The following is a 22,063-nucleotide window of genomic DNA, read 5'->3' on the forward strand; positions in this document are numbered from 1 at the left end:
ACCGTGGATGAGTCACTCTCATGTTGGGAGACAGTTCCTCTAAACCAAATGCCTACAGCAAAGACAATGAAATGAAAGGTGGATTAAGGAACAAACTGTTGATGAAGAGTTTGCTGATTAACATTATGTCATACGTCATTTTTCAACATGACATTTTCAGTTTCATATCATATAGTGGTTTATATTTTTGTTTCATCACATGGAGTCTGCATGCGATTCCCAAGATGTCAGATGGGTAACTCCTTGAATCTATGGGTTGCTGAATGTAAATGAGTGTGCTTATATGTGAACACACAAGTCATGACAAAATGGCAAAAAATATGTGCTTTTTTTCCTTCAGCATTTCAGTTTTATGCAGCTAAAACCTAGAAGTCTTTGTGAAGATGTGAAACAGGCCTCTACTTTGACAATGTTTAAATCCAGGTTCAAAACGGTTCTGTTTAGCTGTGCATACAACTGAAATGTTTCTATTTTGCAGTTTTCTCTTTTAATATTAATTTTATGATGATTATTTATGTTTTGATTTGTTGTATTGTGATTTTAATGGCATTCTTATTCTGTAAAGCACTTTTAATTACTTTGTGTACAAACTGTGCTATACAAATAAACTTGCCTTGCCTTACAAATATGTTGCAAATGCATGGTTGCCACTCGTTGCTTTGTCCTAAACATCATTCAAGAAAATGTAAAATATCTCAACTCCATAACAGCTTGAGAATGCCCAGTCTCGTCAGATCGTAGAAGCTAAGCAGGGTTGGGCCTAGTTAGTACTTGGAGGGGAGACTGCTGGTTATAGTCGGGTGTTAGTGCATAATGTCTTGTGTTTCCTTGAGCAAGACATTTCACCCTAGGCTACGTATATGTATGTTTATGAAAGTGCACTTTTGATCAAATAAACAAACAAATAAATAAATAATTCATACCATCTATGTAGTTTTTACAATATCTGTGTTTATTTTCTTTGCTTGTTGGTTGCACTACACTGATGGACCTACCTGTATTTCTCAAATAAATTGGTTACAAATGTGTAGGATTTTGGCTGAGGATAAAGTAGTAATGGGCTATATCCAATTATTAACTTCCAGTCTGAGAACTTAATCAGGAAACTGACCTGTCGATGTTTTTGAGCAGTAAAACACCACAAAAAGTAACATTTACGAAGGTTTAATTATGCACTTATTTATTTTAGGTATATGTGTTCATAGTAGATTTTAAAGAAAAAAAAAAAGACTAAGAGCTGGAAAGAAACTATACTTAAGAAAGGCAGATTTGAGCAGTAAATTTACTCAGCGTAACATCTGAAATTGATAATTGTGTGATAATCTTTTCATGCTTTGCCGCTTAAGTTGCTGCCAAGCACTTCAAACAGTACAATCTGGCAATGACACACCCTTATGTTTGACGGACTTTGGACTTTTTCAATGATCAACCCTTTGAGTAGACACAGCATTTACTGCTCGATAATAGTCCAGATTTGGATCATTGAGATTAGAGCAAGAATGCAGAATACCTTTTACTGCAATGCCGTTTTATGATTTGCTTACCTTGGCTTAAATGTGACATCCAGCGCTATTGTTTTTAGAAGACATGACCTCCTCTCAGCAGCTCCTCCGCTCCCAGAGGGACCTGCTCCTCTCCTGGACTCGTGAGCACCCTGCACCCCTGTTGCGTTGGCTGTGTGATGCTGGGGTGCTGTCTCATGCACGTTACCTGTCCCTCCTGGAAACCTCACCCTCCAACGCGGTGGTCCAGGCTCTAGAGTTGGTGAGTGCCTCAGAGGAAAGCAGTTACAAGTTTCTCAACGTATTGGCAGAGGTGCAGGACTACTATGGCCGGGACTTGCAGCTTTGGGTGGAGAAGCACTGCAAGAATGAAGTCTCCAAGATCCAAGAGACATCTGGAAACAAACAAGGTGAGGTGATTCAAGTTGGGAGATTACGGTAAATGTTAAGTAATGATAATACAATACATGATAACTGTGCCACTGTTCATGTAATATGCTTTTCTACTAGGGCTGAACAACTTTGAAAAAACTATCTTTTTTTTAACCAGCACCCCTATTGTTATTATGTTTATAAAATATTCTGTTCAGAAAATACATTTTAAACCCATTCAGAACTATTGAGTAGTACTGATAATAAATATGAAATAATGGCTAAACTTGTACAATAATCAACTGGATTTTGGAATTTATCTGAAGACAAACCAGCTAAACAGGATATTGTGTTGTTTATAAAGGAAGAGAAATGATGTTACCTTAATAACTGCAGTCAATGCAATTTGCTAATGGCAACTATTCCTGGTGCAATTTCATATGATTCAAATATATGTTGCAGCTCTGTTATCAATCTTAATTGGGGAAGCAAAGCTCTTTGTCAAAATCATCCAGTGAAAAACACATTCCTTTACAATTGTATGCAGGCACCATCAATACCACGGGACAAGTGTCTTGCTACATAAAGACAGATAAACATAAACTTTACCACAAGCTACTGTCACCTTAATGGTAGTTGCTTCTTGAGTAGGTAGTAGTAGTATAAATAATTCCCCAAATATTCCCAACAAAAAAAAACATAATACTGTAATGCATTTTTGCAGTCTGTATATCTCCTAATCAGCTTGCATATAGGCTTAAAAGTGATTGTTGTTCTAGCATGCATGGTTGTTGATATGAGTTTGCATGCTGTGGTACTCTGTCAATACTTTTGTCATATTAAGTTGACCAGTTAGCAGGCAAAGAAATGTCTCCAATCCCAAACATAATATAATCTATTTAAGAGTCACAAATCCCAGTTTAATTATTTTTCTAGCTTGCAAATCTCATTAGGGGCTCTGAGCATTGCAACCTGTCCAAGTTTATTTACACAGGAGGGTTCATCTTGGACAATTGCCAGATATAGAATTAACAGACACATAATGACATGGAGTCAATATACCTGGATTACACGAGCATTGTAATTGATTCAAGGACAACTTCTAGATACACAAGATAGTCTGTGATGCAAAGTCTTTTTTCTCCCAAAGTATATACCATATTATTTTAATAATTTTTCTCAGAACAAAGATATATAAAATAATTTATTTAAAAAATGATTAGATAAAACTTCTCAATTACTTTTTTAGGACAAACAATTCTCCCACAAGTCCTGAAGAACTGTTTTTGATATTTGTTATGACTGGACCAATAATGTCTGACATAAGGAAACACATTAAGAAATCTGCTATGTCAGGATTAAAGCTGATCATTAAACTGCTCTCAAATAGCTTTTTAAAACAACATAAACAAAAGTGTTACCTGCAAACAAGCTATGTTTGGACTTAACGGTGCAATGTCATTCATAGAGAAGAAGCCAAAGAGTTCTATTGCTAAATTCTTCAAAGGAAAAAGTATGGGATTCACGTTGCCAGCAGAAGGTAAAGGTATTTCTATACTAAACTAGTATGCATACATGTATTTAACGTTATTTAAGAATTACTGTGTCTTACAATTGTCTTTTTGGTGTAGGGAAAAATGAAATGAAAGCAAGAAAAAGTATGAAGTCAGGAAACATCCGACGTAAGTGCAAAGAATAATTCCAATGTTTCAAAGTGGTAACTGATGCACTAGACTTATTGAAGCAATTGTTACTGACATCCCTGTTATTATAACACATAATTACATAGTAAAATAATTTATATAAATTTAATTTGAATAATTAATTATTATGTTGATTAGCAAAGGTAGATAAATGTAAGATAGATATGGACTTGATGATTGTTTTTAAACAATATTTGGAACACTATTTGAAAGTTATTATGCAAACAGCCTTTTGTATCTTTTATGTCACTGTCTATGTTTACATGAAGACCAAAAATCTGATAATTATCTGATTTCTGGAGTTATCAGATAATTGAAATGCCATGTAAACAGATACATCTGATGTGAGTAATTGGACTTCTTTCTTAATATTCACACATGTGCAGGCTTTGGTAAGAAAAAAGTGCAAAAAAGATCACACTAAAGTGGTAAAGGCAAAAAAGTTTAAGTTTGAAAAAGTTAAAAGAAAATTGTCTGTGTAATCCCTGTGTCATCCAGATAAAGAAAAATTCAAATCTGTCAACTGGACCAAAAGTGACTGAGGAGCAGTGAGGATGCTTCACTGCTCATTTTAGCTGCTTCTTCAGTTCTGGTCATATTACTGGTGGACACTGCCTTATATCTGTCTGAAGGGAGGAACAAACTACGCTGAAACTGACACACCTATTGTTTACAGTTTTTTGTTTGTAGGCTAGGTCTAATGAGCTACACTGTCACTGACAGTGTGAACTGTGCCTGAGTCATACTTAATCATTCAGGTCACTAATGGGTGCTCTCACACCTATTAGCATACTGACTAGCCCTATTGTTTTTTAAAGAAAATTATTGTAGTTTATCATCCAAATACACCAAAAATCCATTGATGAACTGATACACGTAACTAGTTTTTGTGGCCATGTAAATACTTTCACATTATCATAACTGCTTCCTCCACTATCCTCCAGTTGCTATATCTGCCCATAAAACCACAGTCCTAAAGCGCACTGAACAACTCAAAAGCTACTCGGAAGGCAATACCATCTCGGCAAACTCGGCCACCCACATCGAGATCCGCTACACTGACCTTTTTGTGACTGAAGACAACGAACAAGTGGACAGCAGCCGCCATGAGTACTTCGACCTGGCCAGCAGAAGGGCCCGCATCTACGTCCATCAGGCCTGTCAGCGCATCCAGCCATGCCATCTGCTCACGCCACGGGAAGGCTCGACTAGGCCCCCCAAAAGAGTCAAAGTCAAAGGGATCGCTGGGATTGGTAAAAGCGTGGCGGTCCAGAGGCTGCTTTACGAATGGGCTATCGGGAAGAACATGCGCGAGTTTGACTGCGTTTTTGACCTGCGTTTCCGAGAGCTCAATCTGATAAATGAACCGGTGAGTCTGTTGGAGCTGCTAAGTGATCGGTTCCGCTACCTTAAAGAAGTTCTCAAAGACCTGTTTATGTCTCCAAATTCACTTCTCTTCATTCTGGATGGATTGGATGAGTTTAAATTTCCTCTTAAATGGAATAGTCCAGCAAAGGACATTGGAATGGAGTCAAAAATTCCATTGTCAGAGTTAATGGTTGCGTTGATTAAAGGAAATCTTCTCCCGGAATCCTCAGTCATTCTCACAACTAGACCTTCCACTGAAGCTCCAAAGCAGTTCTTCCAAAGATGCTGTATAGTTCTGGGCTTCGAAGAGGAGCAAGTGAAGAAATACACTTATAAGTTCTACAAAAACATTGAAGTAGCAGACAAGGTGTACGACTACATTTTGAGCAATGACAATCTTTTTGTCTTGTCCTTCATCCCGCTTTACTGCTATATCATTTGCACAGCCATGGCAGAATTCTTCTGTTTGGAAAAACAAGATGGTGTTGCGTTACGATCTTTGGAGCTCAATCCTCCCAAAACGGTGAGCGAGGTTTACTTCTGCTACCTCTTCACGGCTGTCAAGCACCACGCGCTGAAGGGAAGCACTGATAGGGACACCTCCAGAGCGCAGGTGTTGAGCCTTGCCAAATTGCAGCTAACCAACTTAGGCAAATTGGCTTATGAAAATCTTCTGCAGAAAAAGATCATGTTTGACAAAAATGACCTGGAAAAGTTCGGAGTTAGACCTGTGGACATCCAAAGCACCTTCCTTTGCCACATTCTTCAGCTGCTCAAAGAGGAGACTGTGGACATGTATTCCTTCTTCCATTTAACTGTTCAAGAACACCTAGCAGCGCTGTACTGTGTGATGAACCTCTCAACCGAGGATGACATACTCCAAGCTCTGGACTTCTGGTGTTTTGGTAAACCGCCATCTTCTACTACCCCACCTCTTTGTAACATAGAAGTCCACATGGACAAGTTGGAGAGCCTACAAATGTTCACGCGCTTCTTCATGGGTATGCTAAGAGCGCGCCTTGCAGGACACTTGGTTGGCCTTGTCAGTGGTCCAGTGGAAGAAGCCAATGGTATCCCTGCCAAGCTTGGTGAGTGGTACCGAGATCAGTTCAAAGGCAGAAAGCTGAAAAACCTAGAAGCTCTAAACCTTCTACACTGTCTGATGGAGTTCCACATGGAGGACACCACTAGCATAGCAGCACCTGAAATCAAGAAGCTGAACCTGTTTAAAATGAAGCTGAGTGTGGTGGACTGTGCTGCCATGCACTATGTCCTACAGTTCTCCCCACACAAGCTGCAGGAGCTCAACCTGGGATACTCCAACATTGGCAACCGAGGGCTGAGCCGACTGGGGCCCATCCTTCACCGCTGTGAGTCTCTCTAGTGAGTAAAATATATTTATATGTATCAAGATAGCATTTAATTTAGATATTCAAATAAGGTTTTGGCATCAGTTTTACCTGAACATTCATCACCCTTGAACTTAACTTAAATAACTATCTATGTATATTTAAGAAAAGAAATCACCATCAGAAATGTTTTACTTTCATATTTCCCCTGTTGTTTCCAGGATAATAATCCCCTTGCCAAGTTGAACTGCTTAAGCAGTGGTTCCCAATGTTTTTTGTCTTGGTTTTTCACACACTCAAAATCTGTACAGTGACAATAGGTCACTGATATATTTTCTTGTTTTACTGATATTTAAAAACATAAAATGCACTATAATTAAATTTTCATGGCAGTGTGCCATGATCTTTGTATTATTTGTGCAGTCTAACATTTGGAATAATGTACAGTACAATGTTCCAAATATTCCAAATATTAGTCTACACAAATAGTACAATGATTTCAAAATCTTGAATTACTTGAAATTATTTATTTATTCTTTTATGTGACAAGTGTTTTTAATTGTAATTCCCAAACAGGGCTCTGTAAATAGCTACAATCAATATGTAAGCATTGACATCTTAGTTTAACCATACAGCATTTTTATAGGCAGGTGTTTATTGGGATCAACAACAATGGGGTCAACAGCACTGTGGGGGATATTTTATCTGATTTATTTTTTCTGTTTTCTCTTTCTTTCAGCTTGAGGTACAACTGCTTAGATAGACAGGCAGCAATTTTGGAATCATCTATTTTGAGGTCAAACGAATGTCAAGTAAAGAAGCTATTGTAAGTCATTCACTTGTTTTATAATTAAATAAAAAAGCTGTAAACTATGTCAGTAATATTCCTACTATTGTTTATTTTTACTCTTTAGTATGTGTGGGAATAACCTGGGTCCTGAGGGAGTGCTGGAGCTGTGGAACGCCTTGGAGCACAACACCACAGTGGAGGAGCTGTATCTGGACATCACTGGCATCACTGAGAGAGGAACAGAAAACATTGTCAACTGTCTCAGCAAAAACACCTCACTGAAAACTCTAACGTAAGACTACACTATTTATAGGGAAACACAGCCCTCTAGTGGATAGGTTAGGAAAATGAAATAAAATATACATAGATTCATCATTTTGGGGAATTATTTTCATCTTTTTTTTCGTAAACTTTAATACCATACTGTAGAAAATTCCTGGCAAAGTAGTAACATCTCCATTAATGTTTTTTAGATTGTGTAATGTGATTATGTCATATTGCCAAATGAAATGCAAGAGCCAGATTTCCCTATTGATTAGATTACACTGTCATAAGAAATATCTAAAAGGTACATTCACAAATGGTGAACTAACTTCTGTTTGTAGTTTTAGCTGCCCCACATCTGTAGCTCTTAAATATGGCAAGCAAGTGTTAAACTCTCCACTAGAAAGGTTAAATAGAGCACTTTCATAATGTATCTCTGTCTTGTCCTGGTTTCTAGTGTTGTGGGGAATGATTTTGGAGATGAAGGCAGGAGGAGGCTTCAGCAGCTTCAGCAGTGCAGACCAGAACTGCGGGTTATTTCCAACTTTGTGGATGACATGGGGTTACTGCAGGCCTACCTAGACTGGGTGGAGGAGATCCAGGCTGACAGGGATCAGATGGAGTCAGTGAAGAATGCAGACGCCCTCCTCTCAGTGCTCAGAGGCCTGCAGGTGGCTGGAGAGGTGCACAAGGCAGAGAATGCACAGAAGGCCAAAGAACTTCAAATGAAAGTCACACAGCTGCTGGAGACAGTAAAAAGATGATTAAAAACGTGAAACAGTCAACTTGATCTAAAATTGTGTGTGGTATACCAATTAGCCAAATAAACCATGTTTTGTTATTTCATCTGCATTTTACAAAATCAATAAATTGACATAGTCTACTCATTGTACACATTAATGAGGTCCAAAAGGCGTTTGTTTTTTTAGTGCTAAGTGTATATAGATTCCAAGATGATATACAGTCTATGATTGAAACACTGCTAACTCCCCCACACCCATCAAATAATGATACTCACTCAACAGAGAAGACCCATGCAGTCTATGACAAGACCAGACTGTAAGTTGTTTTTCTTAGTAATGTCCTTTTAACTGTGTAAACTATTATTGTAAAGTCCTTAGTGTTTTCGTTTTTAAGTTATAATGTGTGGATTGTATGATAACAAACCCAACAACCGTGTGCGTTATTCCTTAGCATTAGCATGCTAATTAGTGCGGCAGGGTAAAAAAAAGCTAATTGTATGCTAGTTGTATGCTAGCTGTATGCTAGTTGTATCAGGGCAATTTTATCGACTGAAGTTCTTGAAAACAGACCCACTCAACCTGAAGTAGCTGATGTAGTCTGTTACTTATTTTCCATTTAACTATATATAAAAATCTAAATTAGCTTTAGTCACTTTAGCCAGTAATGTCACAGCTTTCTATAAAACAGTGGTTCTTAGTCTTGTCCCTAAAAACCAAAATAGGCTTTCTGGAAGTATTATGTCTAGGTGGTCTGATTTTATTCAGACCACCTAGATAAATTAAACCGATAGACCAACTACCACAACTATCAGCCAAAAGCAATGTGAAAAATTCAAGGAAGGAGCTATGGAAAAACCTGATAAGCTGCTGGATCACTGCAGCTGGGAGAAAGCCTACATTTTCCTGGGTTTCAGAGGACATCACAATATTCTATAGTCCAATAATATTTAATACAGATGGGGGCAGCTAAAGTTAATATTGTTAAAATGCAGTTTTTTGTTGTACTACAGTGCATTCCAGGATCTAGTCAGTAATTGAAAGGAGGTATTATCAATTATCAGTTTACCATTTGGAGATTTCATGGCAAAGCACAATGTAATCAATAGGGAAATCTGTCTCTGCGTCTGGGAGTATGACATTTTCACATTCTACAATATGAAAAGCACTTATAGTGTCTTTAAAAAAGCTCACTACCACTTTAAAATGTATTTATTTAGGTCATCAGTGGTAAAAACATTATCACTCTCTTGTATCAGAAGAGAGCTGGTCACTTTGGTCTGTCACAGCAGGACTGACAAAGGTTTTATTTTAAAATATTATCAAACCAACAAGGTCAGTGGGTGCCATGTACCAATAGATGGAGCCACAATCAAAAATAAATTACTTGAAGTTATGTGGAAATGGAGTTGTTTCAGTCCACATTCCCAATTATATCTACAGTTATTTTCAGCTTTCTCAATTGCACTGTTGCTTGGTATGGGTATATGTGCATTTGATAAATATAAGAGATATATCCTTTAATTTGTAAAACTTTTAACATTTTTCTGAACATAATTTTTACAATAAAAAGACAAGTAATACAATAAAAACAATATCTGTGTCAATGGTCCAGACTGCCAGATTTAAAGTGTATCTGTATTCATTTAAGGAATAGACTTAGGTTAGGACATGTATATATAAGATAAGCTGTGTGTTTTTCCAGGCTTCTGAACATGAGTCGTCAGCCTCCCTAGAACAAGTGTCATTGTGTGCTTGGGCAAGACACTTAACCCACCTCACCCCAGTATGTGCGTACACTCCTGTATGAGTGTGTGTGTGAATAGGTGAATGACTCTCTGATGTAAGGTGCCCCGAAGGTGGAAAATCGCTATATAAAAATGTGACCATTTACCATTCTAAGGATTTGTGTGTAACACGTATGCTTAAGGTTATGATATTCAGCATGTTACATTTTCAATCCAATCTGACTTGAATTGTATAGCATATTATCTGAACCAGATAGTTTCCAAACTGCGTTATTTTAAACTAACATTTAGTGTTAAAAGTCAACAGTGCTTTGGACAAGTGGAACAAATAAAACAAATATATATTTACAATATGAATAAAATGGATAAAGCAATGAATAAATCAAATCAAATGAAAATAAAAAAAAAGAAAAAGAAAAAGAAAAACGCAGAACACGACACAGCTCTCACAGTATTAAAAGCCATAAATTAAAGTGGGTCCAGTGCTTGGTGCCGACCACAGAGAAGGCCCGATCCCTCCTGGTTTTAAGTCTTAAGACAAAATACATAACGTAAAGATATATGAGTGGAAAACAATGAACAGTCCATATAAACCTCTTAATCATTTATTTCACTGGGTAGAATTATGATCATGAAATAATAATCTAACATAGAAATGTACAATCGTACACAGTTTGTTTGTTTGAAGATTTGATGTTTTCCCATGCTTAGAGTTCACTGTAGTTCAAGTACACCAACACCTGCATGTCAGATAAATAGCAAAATAGACTCTCCCAAATAAAATGTGTAGAGACAAAAAGTTGTTGGTGATAAGTTAGATGAGATTTTCAATGTTCATTTGATTAATTATGGCTGTAACCAGGCCCAGCTCATGATAAACAATGAGTTCATTCTGACCCTCAGACGACCTGGTCAACAATCTCCTCCCTGACTCTATTTATCTACCTGAATTTCACAGGTCTGGAAGTATGTAAGAAAAATAAATGGACCAGTAAAATGTATTTCATCAAAACTGTAATAAAACACTTTTATACACAATTTATACAAATCATCTGTAATGTTTTTTGTAACATTGTATTTAAGGTTATTTTAGTTGATTCTATATGTTGCTTGATTCTAATTGCTTGGTCCTCAAATATTAAACTTCCTGTGTTGTATATATTAGGCTCTTTGATTCAAAATAGTCGAGACAGAGACACTTTTATTGCGATTATTATTTGCAAACCCGAACATTCTTTTATAGTTTTTTGTACATATATGATATGTGAACCCAATGGGGCATTTGCAAGGTGCAAAAACATCAACAGAGCCAATATATGACAGTCCACACACATTTGAAACAACATTTTGAGGAAACCACACAAAGAATGAAAGTATATAGTGTGATAGATAGTATGATTTATTTAATATTATGTAATACATTTTGAAAAGCCCAAAATGGTGGTGACTCAGCAGTGTGTCTTTAGTTTAAGTTGTATTTAAATGTTCTTTTTCAGTTTGAAGCTTTACTTCACCTGAAACTACTTTAAAACCACTTGACGTTCCCTCGCCTTTACGTTACAACTTTACAGCAATGTACGTGTATTTCTGCATCACCCACACAAACAGTCTACACATCAAATGAAAGCTACGGCATTCATCTTTCTGAATATGTAAACCATTTACACCTGTAATCACCACAGTGCTGACAGGAAAGCCGTTTTTACAGAGATGTGAGAAATGTGGATTTGGACATAACTTAACTTTGAGGGCTCTGGTTCTGTCAAACATCAACATATTCACACAAAGTTGGTCTCATTCGTTCTGTACATGTCCAGATAATATAATCCAGTCAAAAAATGATGTCCACAAAAGAAGTTAGATCCTCCATGCCCAATCTGCTGCAGGAAAGTGAAATCTGTTCCGTCACTTCTTTGCATTTCTTTTGTCGATTTCAAGCATAATAAACTTCTGACAGCGCCAACTTTGTTCCTCAGCACAAAACAAACTTGTTAGCTTGTGATTGACACCAAAGTTGGCCAATAAGGTGGGGGCTGTGGGTTACTGGAGCCGCGGACAGTGAATGAGTGCTACAGATGACTGAAAGAGTACGCCCCACTCTCCCCCTTGTAGAATCAAACTGTTACATTACACACGTTTAGTGATGTTTTCCTCTTACAGCCAATGAGCAGTGGAACACAACGATGCATGACATGCAATGGTTTCCCATAAACAGACGGACTATGCTGCACGCGTAAAAGGAGTAAAATTACGCGTACATAATTGCGTAATTTTACGCAGCAGTTTTGCGTTTTAAATATGATGAAACGGACAAAACAAAGGAAGTACGCGACCGAGGACACTGTGAATGTTTGTACAAGTTAAACTTGAGGCATCTCGGACCCGGATCGGTTCGTGGAACCGAGTGACGATCTCATGATGGACTCAGGAGTAGAGGACCTTATGTTTTAATGGACTGGATGCTGTTCCTGATCGGTAAGCGTGGTTTCTACTGCTATTGACTTGATGTGTATTATGTGTAATCATTAGCATTAGCTAATGCCAATCTGCGCCCCCGACCACGACCAATCATCACGCACACACCACTTGGGCGAAGTGTCTTGCCTAAGGACACAATGACAGAACTAAGGACACAATGACAGAAGTTGGTCCGAACTCTAACCAGTGAGCCACTGTTGCAGAATGACTGTCATACTGTACAATCATGTACAGTGTGTTTTTAGTTTCCAGTGTGTGCTTGTTTACATTTTGAAATGTGTGTGTGTGTTTGTTCACTGTTTGCAGTGTGTGGTTTGTAAATCTATATTTATTTTGACTATATTTTATATGCAAATATACATTTAATATTGTGTTTTGATATGATATATAAATGTACAGTAATAGAGCAGCTGGGTGTGCAGATACAGATTCCTCTCAGTGTGAGTTTTTAGTAGAGCCCTCGTTGATGTCTGTGGGTTGAAACATTCAAAAGTTATTGCAGTTTTTCCAAACTTCTCCAAATGTCTTCATTTGGATAGGTTTGGAGAGACCTAGACTTACTGATGATAAAATGATTGTAAAACTCTCATTTTTATAGGCTCAAATTTGAAGTGCAAGTGGTCAACAATCTTATCAGTTGAGATATAGTGTATTTTTATCCCCAGCTACCTACTGCACCTTTATTTTATACAAAAAATTTAGGTGAGGATGAGAAAATTTTGTTTTTATGTGTGTTCCAAAGTGTATAAATGGTCAGCAGACATACTAATAGTGATTCTGACACCTGTGGGTAAATCTATAGGGTGTTACCTTTACAAAGACCCCAAACTTGTGTATTTACTACTGAGGGTTCAATAATTTTAATTTGGAGAGGTCAGAACAAAGGCAATTTCACCAAAATGACCTGGAATGCTAGCCTAACTTAGACAACTCAACTGAACTCTACTGCCTCTTCACTGCTGTTTTCTTCTTTTGTTGTTGGATTGAGTAGCAGGGTTGAGTAGGTTGATAATGTACAAAACACAACACATATAGAATAATTACAATTCATTTTAACAATGCAATTTTTAAACATATTTACATGACTGAAAAGGAAACCCACATTGGGTAATTTAAATGAAAACATGGATTTTAACATATTATAAGCAACCAGTGAATTGTAGTATAGCACTTTACTTTTTAATCAAATATTGAGTAATTTTGTCATTTTAGTTTTTAAAGTAAATTATTCCACATATTTTAACCAAATGTCTCAAAATGACATTGAACTAAATGAACTACACATTTAAGCAACAAATAGAATTGAACCAAACTCATGTTTTTAACCCAGAGTTTACCAAAACATCATTTACACTAATTTATAGGAAAATATAAACACTCAAGTCCATCAAAATATGACATTTATCTTAACAGTGGTGTCTTACTTCTGGAGTGTTCGGACTTGGAGGCTGGGTAGTTTGGGAGAGCTTGGTTTGACTTGGGGTGCAGCCCAGCTGGGTGGGCTGGAGCAACACTTTGTACAATGTTGTGGAAATAAATGTTAAACAGCTTCTCCATTCCAGTTAATGTGAGAAATACACCCTAACAACTTGTCACATTTAGTTAAGTTTAACAGTTTCTGTTTTTCATGTGCCAATCCTCCTTCAGTCGCCCTGGTATTCAGGACTTCCCCAGTTTAAATATATTTACTTAAAAGCTTTACAGAAGAATCATCTGGAGCGACGGCAGACAGTGTGAGTACTCCTGAAACAAACTATGACCACATGGAACAAAAATATTTCTACTAAATATAAATGACTATTCTTTGTTCACTTTAAAGGTCAAATCATTAATACTGTGTATAGGCTGCATTTGCTGAGGTCTGTGTTCTGAAATGTCTAGTATAAATGTAATATCACACAGGATTAGTTTAGAACATCTGTACTTACAATGCTGATGAAAGAAAAGAACAATAAAATATACTTTTCAACTATGATATAACCTTTGTAACAGCACAGTAAACAGTGCAGTATTTACAGCTTTTTGTTGTGAAAATGATTGGACTGTTAAATCAATGCAGCACTTATTGAAGCTGAAATGATGTGTATGTAACTTTGCACGTCTGAAAATACACTGATTGTATTTTGTTTCCATGAAATTAGATGTCTGCTGTTATGAATGTTCTCCTTTTTGGCTTCCTGCTGCACAGTGAGTGGTTGATTATTAAGCATTGCAAAAATTACCTTTAAAATAGTTTGATGAAAGGCTTTAATGTCATCATCTGCATTTTATTGTTTGTGTAGGTGTCCATTGTGAGGACTTTAGTGTCTCTCTGCCACAACAACTGGAGGCTGTGCGTGGATCCTGTTTGACTATACCCTGCTCCTTTACAGTACGGGATAACTATAATAAACAATTTCACAGTGGATGTAGAGCAGAATGGAGAGATGCCAACAATGTCCAGACAACAGTAGAATTCACAAGACCAACAACAGGAGACTTAACCCAGAAGAACTGCACCACAACAGTGTATGACATCACTGAGCAGCAGGGACGAGGAGTTTGGTTCAGACTGGACTGTGACAATCCTCTGAGATGGATATTTAAAGATAAAACACTGAACATTACAGTGAATGGTCTCTGCAGCACTCATTACTCTATAAGTCAACATTAAGAGGGTAAAAAGTTAATTTTATTTATTTTTTCTTCTAGAAGTCCCACCCACACCTAAACTGACTCTGTCCACTGTGAGTGTGAGTGAGGGGCAGTCAGTGAGTGTGCAGTGCTCTGTTCCTGTCCCGTGTCTGTCTCTCCCTCCCACTTTGACATGGAGCCCTGTCCTGGGGCACATTCAGGAGACTCTGCAGGAGCAACCGGACAAGACCTATGTCAAAGTGTCCACTCTCAACTTCACTGTTTCTGACCCAGAGACAAGCCTATCATGTTCTGCAGTCCACAACAGGGTTGATGGGACGACTGTGTCAAGTGCTGTTGCTACAGCTCAGGTCATGTGTGAGTGGATTTTCTTTTGCATATTACAAACATTTTTTCACACTGTTGCCTTCTTGTGTCAGATGTGTTTTTAAATGCTCATTAAATTATTGTCCAGGAATTTTAGAAATGCTTAATTTCAACTGCATTAACAAATTCATATTTCTCTTTGATGACTGACTTGTGTTTGCAGGTCCACAGTGTCATAAGTTTAGTGTCTCTCTACCACCAAACATAAAGGCTCTGCAAGGATCATGTGTGACAATACCCTGTTCTTTTCAAGTCGAGAACAAATATAAAACCAACTTGGACAGTGGATGTAAAGTTGTATGGAGAGATATTACTGAGAATACACTTTTAAATACAAGACAAACTGGAGATATAACCCAGAACAGCTGCTCCACAACTTTTCATGACATTGGTCATCAACACAACCAAACATACTTCTTCAGAGTGGAATGTGACAATTTACTGAAATATACCTTTAGAGAGGCAGGTGTGAATCTACAAGTCACAGGTATGTCTTTGATCAAATTTAAAATCCCATTCAATTATATCTACTGTTATGTATTTTTGTTCATTGTGTTTCAGAAGCCCCTCCCACACCTACACTTACTCCGCCCACTGTGAGTGTGAGTGAGGGGCAGTCAGTGAGTGTGCAGTGCTCTGCTCCTGTCACGTGTCTGTCTCTCCCTCCCACTCTGACATGGAGCCCTGTCCTGGGGCACATTCAGGAGACTCTGCAGGAGCAACCGGACAAGACCTATGTCAAAGTGTCCACTCTCAACTTCACTGCTTGTCCTCTCCACCATAAAACAAACCTCTCATGCTCTGCAGTTTACAGCAGGGAAGATGGTACACATGTATTGTCTCCAAGTGCCCAGATTACTCTTGATATTACATGTGAGTTGCCTCTTGTAAAGTATTTATTGTTTTAAAAAAATAAATTAAAAGGCTATTTAATATTTTCTGAGGCTATATCAGCAGTGCTGCTAATGCAAAATGTAATATGCCATGAGTTTACTTTAAAGTGCATCTCAGGTGTGGTTGTAAAAGAATGAGAAGAAATATGGACCATTCTATAACATTTTTTGTGATCAACATTGTGTGAAACTGTTAAGCTCATGGGAATGTGTATTTATAATGTTTAGCTATACATTTTATTTGCTCATTGAATCAAATACGAAGAGAAGAAGAGCATATCTGATTTTTTATTTTTTATCATCTGTCACAGATCAACCTAGAAACACCAGAGTGACAGTGAGTCCCTCTGGTCCAGTGACAGAGCACAGTAATATGTCACTGAGCTGCAGCAGTGATGCCAACCCAGCTGTACAGCACTACCACTGGTATAAAGCTGATGGAGGAACTCACACTCTGATCGGAAACTCATCTGTTTTAAACATGAAAGCCTCCAGAGATACTACTGCTATTTTCTGTGAGGCTCAGAATGAACTTGGGACTGATAAATCCACTGTCACTCCACTGGATGTACAGTGTATGTACTTATACATTTATTTTTGTTTCTGTTCTTTTTCTTAAATAACATGTAATGTGTTGCTCTTGTTGCTCTTGTCGTCACAGTCCCTGCACAGATCCTGAGCTCTTCAAACTGCTCTGGAGACTCAGCCCGGATGAGCTGTGTGTGTGAGACTGAGGGGAACCCCTTTCCCCTGATACATTGGAGCTTTCCAGGAGTCTATGCAAACATCTCCATCAGCAGTGAGCCTCTGAGTGACAAAGCTCTAAGAAGTGTCATCACTGTTATTAAACCTCAGTGGAGAGATCCAGTCACTTTGGTCTGTCACAGCAGCAACTCTCTGGGATCTGACTCACAAGGATTTGATGTCTCTGCATTTGAACCTGAAACTGTTGTTCAAGAACAAGGTGAGTTAATTTCCTTTTATTTGATTTAGTTTTGTAATAGATGCATATATATATATATATATTGTAAGTAATGAATCCGTAGTTAATTGTACCAACATTAGTTCAATATTCAGCCCATCATGTCAGACCAAATTATGACACTGTTAATAATATGTTTTCTGTAAATATGTTCACATACTTTTTTCCTTATTTGCTGCCGTTTAGAGGACGTGTTGATTCTTGTCTTCATTGCTATCAGAGTTGTGAGCCTGCTAGTATTCCCGTGTGCATTCTTGTCTATTATGAGGTAGGAAACAAACCTCTGTCCTCATGCTTGTAATTACAGCCTTGTCCTTTATACCAACATTCATTTAAAACTACATCACTAACAGTCAACACTGAATGTATTTGAATGTCTATTTCAGGAGTCTCAACACTCCCCATGATCATCACCAACCAACAGACATGGTGATGATGGAGCAGCTACTGTCACATCAGGTACAGCTGTTGGCCTTCACTCCCAGAACGCTTCTACATCTACTGTTCTACTGCAGCAGAGATTTACTGATTTAGTTGAGAGAAAAGGAACAAAACTCCCACGTAATTGATATAATGTATCACTGAGTATTTTCATCTGTTTTTCAGGTGCCGACAGTTAACTTGGATGATGATGATTATGCAAACACAGCAAACTAAGATGGATGTGATAGGCCTAAATTTTAAAATGTCATATATTTTATGTACTATGTTGTGTAAGATTAATATTTGGACTGGTTTTGATAAATTTATGGTTATTCACTTATCTCTGTTCATACTATTTATAAACTTCTTCTGAGGTGACTGTACTTTCATTAATAATGTAATTAGTGTTTGTGTGTAACATCTGTGTGCTACAGATTGTCATATTTATGGTTTTATATTTTAAATAAAAACAATACCACAGTATGGAGTTGGCCTAAATACAAACAAAATAGTCACTGAACATAATATATTCTATATATATTTGCTAACACAGTAGATTTAGCGATGCTATATTTGAACTATAACAAATCACATTGTGCAAAAGTACAGATGCATTTTAAATGCAAATGTGTCTTTGTTGCAGTGAGTGATGCATACAGTGATAATCGATGCTAATGACAAATATAATGACTCTAAAAAAATCTTCTAACACTGGAAATGTTTGTAAATGTGTCCAAAACTGTGCTTGGCAGCAATGCTGCACTAAATATTTACTACATTTTCAAGTTATTTTGAGCTTGTAGTGTTTAGGTTGATAATGTCTCTGCCTGTTATAATTCTGTGACAGCCGTTCAAAAGCCTCTGTGTCTGCACTGACTGCCCTGTGTGGCATTTATTTGGGAAAAACTGACACACAACATGCAACATTTGTGAACTTTTTTTTTGTTTGTATAAAAAGGCAAAGTAAAAGAAGTAAACACTGGCCGCTTCCCATAGAAACGATACGTCTCTGACAAACCTCAATACAGCTGTGTTATGGACATGTGATATATGTTGGCACAAACCAATAGCCACTTTGGCCACTAGGCCTGAGATGATATTGAAATCACAATTATCAAACCTAAAGTAACTGCGAGTATAATCACGATAATTATTAAAGTTGAAATATGTTATGATATGAATAATTATCATTTTAATGCTATGAATAAGTTCCATGTTTCAACAATTTTTATATAATGCTCTATAATGTAATGTTTATCAGTGAAAACAACTATGATCTAGTGGAGAACATTCTGGATAAGTTGCTTATTTCTGCACATTCTGGTGATTTAATGTAGATTTTCTTTGTTGGTGATTTTCACAATTATATAAAATGTCCCACAAATATTTTTTTCTACCCTTTTTAACACGATAAATTATATTATTGTTTATTGTCCCGTCAATATTGGCCACGCAATTGTTTGGAACAACCTGATAAGCAGCTTGAACAGTACAGCTTGAACAGTACAGCTTGAACAGTACAGCTTGAACAGTACAGCTTGAACACTACAGCTTGAACACTACAGCTTGAACAGTACAGCTTGAACACTACAGCTTGAACACTACAGCTTGAACACTGCCTATGCTCTGGGTGGACATGGGCACATGATAAATGGATGTAGTTCAGTAACTGCAGGTCACTAATGGTAAATACATTTATCAAACTTGTGTCATGAGAGAGTCACTTTGCTCTGTCACAGGGATTTTATTTTCAAATATTGTCCAACCAGCAAGGTCAAAGGTGGGTGTAGTGCACCACTAGGTGGAGTCACAGTCAAAAATATATGATTGATGATTGATGCATTGATGAAGTATAGGGCACATGTTACTATAACTACATTTGATAAGTATAAATTCATATGATAAAGAATATGAAATATAAAATATTAACTGTATTACTAACTATTATTATTAATAACAAAGTTGAAAACATTCATGAACATCCTTTGGTATTAATGTCATATTAAAAAACAAATGATACAATAAGAACAATAAAACCTCACACCTCCCTGAACCGCCACCTCAACGTGGCCGAGGGATTTGAGCACCCAAATGATCTTGGGAGCAATGTTATCAGGGGCTTCATGCCCCTGGGAGGGTCACCCATGGCAAACAGGTCCTGGGGTACGAGTCAGATTAAGAGTGGTTCAGAAGCCCTTTATGACGAGTGAAAGAGCAAGGTCAGCTACGTCTCCTGGACCGGCATCACCGGGGCCCCACCCTAGATCCAGACCTGGGGTGGGTGTTTGAGTGCCTGGTGGCCTTTCCCCACGGGGCCCGGCTGGCCTCAGCCTGAAGGAGCGACATGGGGCCGTTCCTATGTGGACCCACCACCCGCAGAAGGTTGCGTAAGGGGCCGGTGCATGGAGATCTGGGCGGCAGTCAAAGGCATGGATGGGCCTCGAATACCAGATCTTCAGACTTTATATATATATATATATATATATATATATATATATATATATATATATATAAATCTGAAGATCTGGTATTCGAGGCCCATGCATATATATATATATATATATATATATATATATATATATATATATATATATATATATATATATATATATATATATATATATATATATATATATATATATATATACATACATACATATATATATATATATATATATATATATATATATATTTACGCAGCAGTTTTACGTTTTAAATATGATGAAACGGACAAAACAAAGGAAGTACGCGACCGAGGACACTGTGAATGTTTGTACAAGTTAAACTTGAGGCATCTCGGACCCGGAGCGGTTTGTGGAACCGAGTGACGATCTCATGATGGACTCAGGAGTAGAGGACCTTATGTTTTAATGGACTGGATGCTGTTCCTGATCGGTAAGCGTGGTTTCTACTGCTATTGACTTGATGTGTATTATGTGTAATCATTAGCATTAGCTAATGCCAATCTGCGCCCCCCGACCACCACCAATCATCACGCACACACCACTTGGGCGAAGTGTCTTGCCTAAGGACACAATGACAGAACTAAGGACACAATGACAGAACTAAGGACACAATGACAGAAGTTGGTCCGAACTCTAACCAGTGAGCCACTGTTGCAGAATGACATTGTTGTCATACTGTACAATCATGTACAGTGTGTTTTTAATTTCCAGTGTGTGCTTGTTTACATTTTGAAATGTGTGTGTGTTTGTTCACTGTTTGCAGTGTGTGGTTTGTAAATCTATATTTATTTTGACTATATTTTATATGCTAATATACATTTAATATTGTGTTTTGATATGATATATAAATGTACAGTAATAGAGCAGCTGGGTGTGCAGATACAGATTCCTCTCAGTGTGAGTTTTTAGTAGAGCCTCGTTGATGTCTGTGGGTTGAAACATTCAAAAGTTATTGCAGTTTTTCCAAACTTCTCCAAATGTCTTCATTTGGATAGGTTTGGAGAGACCTAGACTTACCGATGATAAAATGATTGTAAAACTCTCATTTTTATAGGCATTGAACTCAAATTTGAAGTGCAAGTGGTCAACAATCTTGTCAGTTGAGATATAGTGTATTTTTGTCCCCAGCTACCTACTGCACCTTTATTTTATACAAAAAATTTAGGCGAGGATGAGAAAATGTTGTTTTTATGTGTGTTCCAAAGTGTATAAATGCTCAGGAGACATACTAATAGTGATTCTGACACCTGTGGGTAAATCTATAGGGTGTTACCTTTACAAAGACCCCAAACTTGTGTATTTACTACTGAGGGTTCAATTATTTTAATTTGGAGAGGTCAGAACAAAGGCAATTTCACCAAAATGACCTGGAATGCTAGCCTAATTTAGACAACTCAACTAAATTCTACTGCCTCTTCACTGCTGTTTTCTTCTTTTGTTGTTGGATTGAGTAGCAGGGTTGAGTAGGTTGATAATGTACAAAACACAAAACATATAGAATAATTACAATTCATTTTAACAATGCAATTTTTAACCATATTTAAATGACTGAAAAGGAAACTCACATTGGGTAATTTAAATGAAACCATGGATTTTAACATTTTATAAGCAACCAGTGAATTGTAATGTGTAATGTGACTTTACTTTTTAATCAAATGTTAAGTAATTTTGTCATTTTAGTTTTTAAAGTAAATTATTCCACATATTTTAACCAAATGTCTCAAAATGACATTGAACTAAATGAACTACACATTTAAGCAACAAATAGAATTGAACCAAACTCATGTTTTTAACCCAGAGTTTACCAAAACATCATTTACACACATTTATAGGAAAATATAAACACTCAAGTCCATCAAAATATGACATTTATCTTAAAAGTGGTGTCTTACTTCTCGAGTGTTCGGACTTGGAGGCTGGGTAGTTTGGGAGAGCTTGGTTTGACTTGGGGTGCAGCCCAGCTGGGTGGGCTGGAGCAACACTTTG

At 37.2% G+C, this 22,063-nt stretch overlaps 2 protein-coding genes and 1 long non-coding RNA gene across 4 annotated transcripts; all 3 read left to right on the top strand.

The window, feature by feature from the left end:
- The first annotated feature begins 1,430 nt into the window (after window positions 1–1,430).
- Window positions 1,431–8,232, top strand: LOC117383901 (protein NLRC3-like). Of its 2 annotated transcripts, none has more exons than XM_055228064.1 (7): window positions 1,431–1,912; window positions 3,343–3,420; window positions 3,506–3,556; window positions 4,522–6,328; window positions 7,034–7,120; window positions 7,209–7,376; window positions 7,806–8,232. In XM_055228064.1, exons 1-7 carry the CDS (start codon window positions 1,588–1,590, stop codon window positions 8,110–8,112), a joined length of 2,823 nt encoding a protein of 940 aa, XP_055084039.1. In that variant the 5' UTR covers window positions 1,431–1,587; the 3' UTR covers window positions 8,113–8,232. The 2 variants fall into 2 exon arrangements, with proteins under 2 accessions (XP_055084039.1, XP_033837039.1); XM_033981148.2 differs by having other exon boundaries at window positions 3,343–3,414.
- Window positions 8,233–14,726: 6,494 nt separating this feature from the next.
- On the top strand, window positions 14,727–15,257 carry LOC129456876 (uncharacterized). The gene is made up of 2 exons (XR_008648996.1): window positions 14,727–14,929; window positions 15,006–15,257. It is a non-coding gene; the product is annotated as an uncharacterized LOC129456876 (long non-coding RNA).
- Window positions 15,258–15,749: 492 nt separating this feature from the next.
- On the top strand, window positions 15,750–17,846 carry LOC129456959 (hemicentin-2-like). Its single transcript, XM_055228068.1, has 7 exons — window positions 15,750–15,801; window positions 15,876–16,187; window positions 16,519–16,782; window positions 16,869–17,171; window positions 17,376–17,457; window positions 17,576–17,648; window positions 17,796–17,846. The coding sequence occupies exons 3-7, from the start codon at window positions 16,581–16,583 to the stop codon at window positions 17,844–17,846; spliced, it is 711 nt and encodes a 236-aa protein (XP_055084043.1). The 5' UTR covers window positions 15,750–15,801; window positions 15,876–16,187; window positions 16,519–16,580.
- The last annotated feature ends 4,217 nt before the right edge of the window (window positions 17,847–22,063 follow it).

Source organism: Periophthalmus magnuspinnatus, chromosome 16 (genome assembly GCF_009829125.3).
Source record: "Periophthalmus magnuspinnatus isolate fPerMag1 chromosome 16, fPerMag1.2.pri, whole genome shotgun sequence".
NCBI classification, from domain to species: domain Eukaryota; kingdom Metazoa; phylum Chordata; class Actinopteri; order Gobiiformes; family Gobiidae; genus Periophthalmus; species Periophthalmus magnuspinnatus.